Below are 3,580 nucleotides of genomic sequence, written 5' to 3'. Positions count from 1 at the left end.
ATCGATGCCACGACATCACAACTAGTGATCAGCTCTGCCAAACTCAGCCAACTCACTTCACATACAGATTCATATTATTGTGTACCCAAGAACTGGTATAATTGTTCACGTGTTATTGACTCTCTTTCTATCTGCTGTAATAATACACATACGCATACATGTATCACTCACATACATACTTTTCTTTGTACGACGGCCTGTCTTTGATTATGTTCTTATATGTCGCATTCACACTCTCACACAGACATACATCTTTAACGCTACAATAAATATCTCTGTTATTCATCTAATACGGTTGTGGTCTTTCATTGCTGGTCATCCATGTTATCGTCGCATAACATATCATGTATATCATCATTAGATATATATTTGTGTGTTCGACCGTGTGACGCGTTTAAATAAAAGGAGTCCTCTGTTTTTCCATTCGTCACCATTTCTCCTTTTATGAGTTCGCACGGTCGTCCCTTACATATGTATACTGAACGCTGTGACGAGACGAACTGGAAGGGAGAGAGAAGAAGTTCGTGCTAGTTTGGCAGTAGCCAAGATAAGAAAGGAGGCAAAAGCCGGACACATGTGACCAGCGAGGGGTTAGGAGAAAGAGTGTTAGAGAGAGAATAAAAGGCGAGAAAGTAGAATATAGGTGAGCAACGAGAGACGGAGGAAGAGAGAGAGATATAGTAGTGAAGAGGAGAGGCGAAGAACAACATAAGGGAGAACGAGATGGGTAGAATGATACAAAGATAGATAGAGTCGCGTCAGAAATATAAAGTTAAAACTTACTTGCAAAGATGACGCATGCGTTCAATCATGTAATAATACAAAAATATGTGAGTATATGCATATATACGTACATGTATGTGTGTGTATATATATGTATATATATTATGTTTGCATAAAAACATACATACATTTATATATACACAAATATATACCTACATATATTCGGAGGTCTTCTTTCAGTTTCCATCAACCAAATCTACTCACAAGGCTTTGGTTAGCCCTACGATATAGTAAAATACTATATCTTTATAAACACGAAATTTTGTCAGTGATCAGGTCACAATCTCAAAGCGACGAAAATATTTTGTCAAATTAAATTTAAATGCTGAAGTGAATCTAACAGTTTTGTGTATTTTTAAATGACTTATAAGCACCTTTCACGCTGCAATTGTTTTTGTTTCAGCACACAATCTCAGATCAGGTCACTTGTTATGCAAGTACATCTCCGTAATATATCTTTATATATGTGAAAACTACATTTTGTTTTCCAGGCTGAGATTCGAAACTGAATCCTAGAAATCCCCGATGGCACGATCCACCACTGGCTGAACAAGCACAAAAGAAATGTCTTATTCCTGTCAAAAAGTGATCGATGAGTTTTCACTCAACCTCCGACCTGAGCAGTGTCACAGAGGGTTCAGATGGACAGCAAGTGACCTAGATAAGTATAAACTACTCCTATGGTATATCTATCTTTCTAGCTAGGATGACCATTATAAATACAGTTTCCTTAGACACATGTCAGAGAGCCAGATAGAAAGCTACCAGCAAGCAGTTAGCCACGTAACCAAAGATGAGCAAGCAGTGACCGGCAACACAAGACAGTTGCAGAACATGAACAGACAAGATAGAAAGACAACACGAAATGACCAAATGATCAACGCACATATAGGCATGGGAATGGCTGTGTGGTAAGTAGCTTGCTTACCAACCTCATGGTTCTGGTTTGAGTCCCACTGCATGGCACATTGGGCAAGTGTCTTCTACTATAGCCTCAGGCCGACCAAAGCCTTGTGAGTGGATTTGGTAGACGGAAACTGAAAGAAGCCCGTCGTATATATGTATATGTTTGTGTGTCTGTGTTTGTCCCCCAAACATCGCTTGACAACCGATGCTGGTGTGTTTACGTCCCCGTAACTTAGCGGTTCGGCAAAAGAGAGCGATAGAATAAGTACTAGGCTTCCAAAGAATAAGTCCTGGGGTTGATTTGCTCGACTAAAGGCGGTGCTCCAGCATGGCTGCAGTCAAATGACTGAAACAAGTAAAAGAGTAAAGAGAGAGCACACAAAGACACCAAATATGCCTTGTACTCTCTCATCAAATCAGCATTCTATTTCTCCTGCTTTCTCCTTTGTTGACTCGAAGCAGTTTGCGACTTTATGTAGTGGCCTTTATTGATATTCCAAATCAGGCTTTTTGTATCCAGCATGTAAATGCAACTGTTAACCAAATAAATTATTTAAACTACACTCTGACACTTTCTTCATTGTTTTCCTTTGATGTTGGTCCAATATGCCTATCTTCATCTGCTACGCCCAACAATGTACATTGAACCATCAACAACATCACATTTCTCTACACATCCCGCTACGTTTGGTGACCCCAACGAAGAATAACAGCCTTCACATCAAGCATCACTGAACATGAATTGGAAAATTGCTGTGATTAGTTGTCATGCCTCTACCAGAACTCATCCATGGCATTTCAAGCAGCAGTTATGCTGAAGATTCCACCATACTGGATGCATGATCCCATATTGTGGTTTCATCATATCGCGGCCCAGTTTTCTTCGAACTGGATAGTTAACGATGTGGCTCGCCTTACACACATGACCGGTTCACTATCATCAGAGATCATGAATGTGATCCGAGATCTCATTTTAGCACCACCCGGTTCCACATCATATGACACGTTCAAAACCACCCTTATCAATAAGACTTCGAAGTCCCAACAAAAGCGTCTTCACCAGCTCCTTACATTGGAAGAATTAGGAGATAGAATGCCCTTCCAGCTTCAACGGAGAATGAAGCAGCTTCTGGGAGAAATGACCCTCCACCAAAAAATCTTTAAGCAGCTTTTTCTCCAGCGCCTGCCCTCCAACACACAGGTAATCCTGGCTTCCACCAGAGAATCCACTTCTGTTGAGGAACTGGCTGAGCTTGCAGACAAACTTGCCGAGGTACCACATAAATATTTATCGACTGTGACGCCAGCCATTCCTTCTACAAATCCTTTCCTTTCTTTGACCAGTGCTTCCAAAATTTCGGACTTGTGCTCATTGATGATGCAGCAGGCATCACAGATACAAGCCCTGACAGCGTAGATACAAGCTCTATCATTGGTATCCCTCGTTGAAGTAGCAGCTGATTGCATTGATTTGGTAGGCATACCACTGCACATTTGGAACATGGATACAGAAATGCATGACTCCATGCTTGTTCTCAGCACCCCGTTCAGAAACGACAGCCAGGAATTGAACGTGACAGAAGTTCTTGGCTCTCATCCACAAAGTCGCCTATTTTTCATCTGTGATCATGTAACAGGCACGCGTTTCTTTTTAGATCCAGCATGGAAGTCAACATAATCCCTGTTTCCTGAACTTCAGGCAACAGAAAAGAAACACCAGTCTGTCTTCAGGCAGTCAACCACTTACCGATTCCAACTTCCAGTGAACAGTCCCTAACATTGGACTTAGGACTACACCGTGGGTACTTGTCATTGCCAAACTGCCAACCCCTATTTTAGGAGCTAATTTTCTTCACCATTTTGGTCTCCTTGTATATATATATATATATAT

General features: G+C 41.1%; 1 protein-coding gene across 1 annotated transcript; it reads left to right on the top strand.

The window, feature by feature from the left end:
• Positions 1–2,479: 2,479 nt before the first annotated feature.
• Positions 2,480–3,106, top strand: LOC106883541 (uncharacterized). The gene has a single exon (XM_014934575.1). The coding sequence runs from the start codon at positions 2,480–2,482 to the stop codon at positions 3,104–3,106; it is 627 nt and encodes a 208-aa protein (XP_014790061.1).
• Positions 3,107–3,580: the final 474 nt, after the last annotated feature.

Source organism: Octopus bimaculoides, unplaced genomic scaffold, assembly GCF_001194135.2.
Source record: "Octopus bimaculoides isolate UCB-OBI-ISO-001 unplaced genomic scaffold, ASM119413v2 Scaffold_319118, whole genome shotgun sequence".
NCBI lineage: Eukaryota > Metazoa > Mollusca > Cephalopoda > Octopoda > Octopodidae > Octopus > Octopus bimaculoides.
The sequence above is the reverse complement of the archived record's forward strand: the minus strand, read 5'-3'. Positions and strand labels throughout refer to the sequence as shown.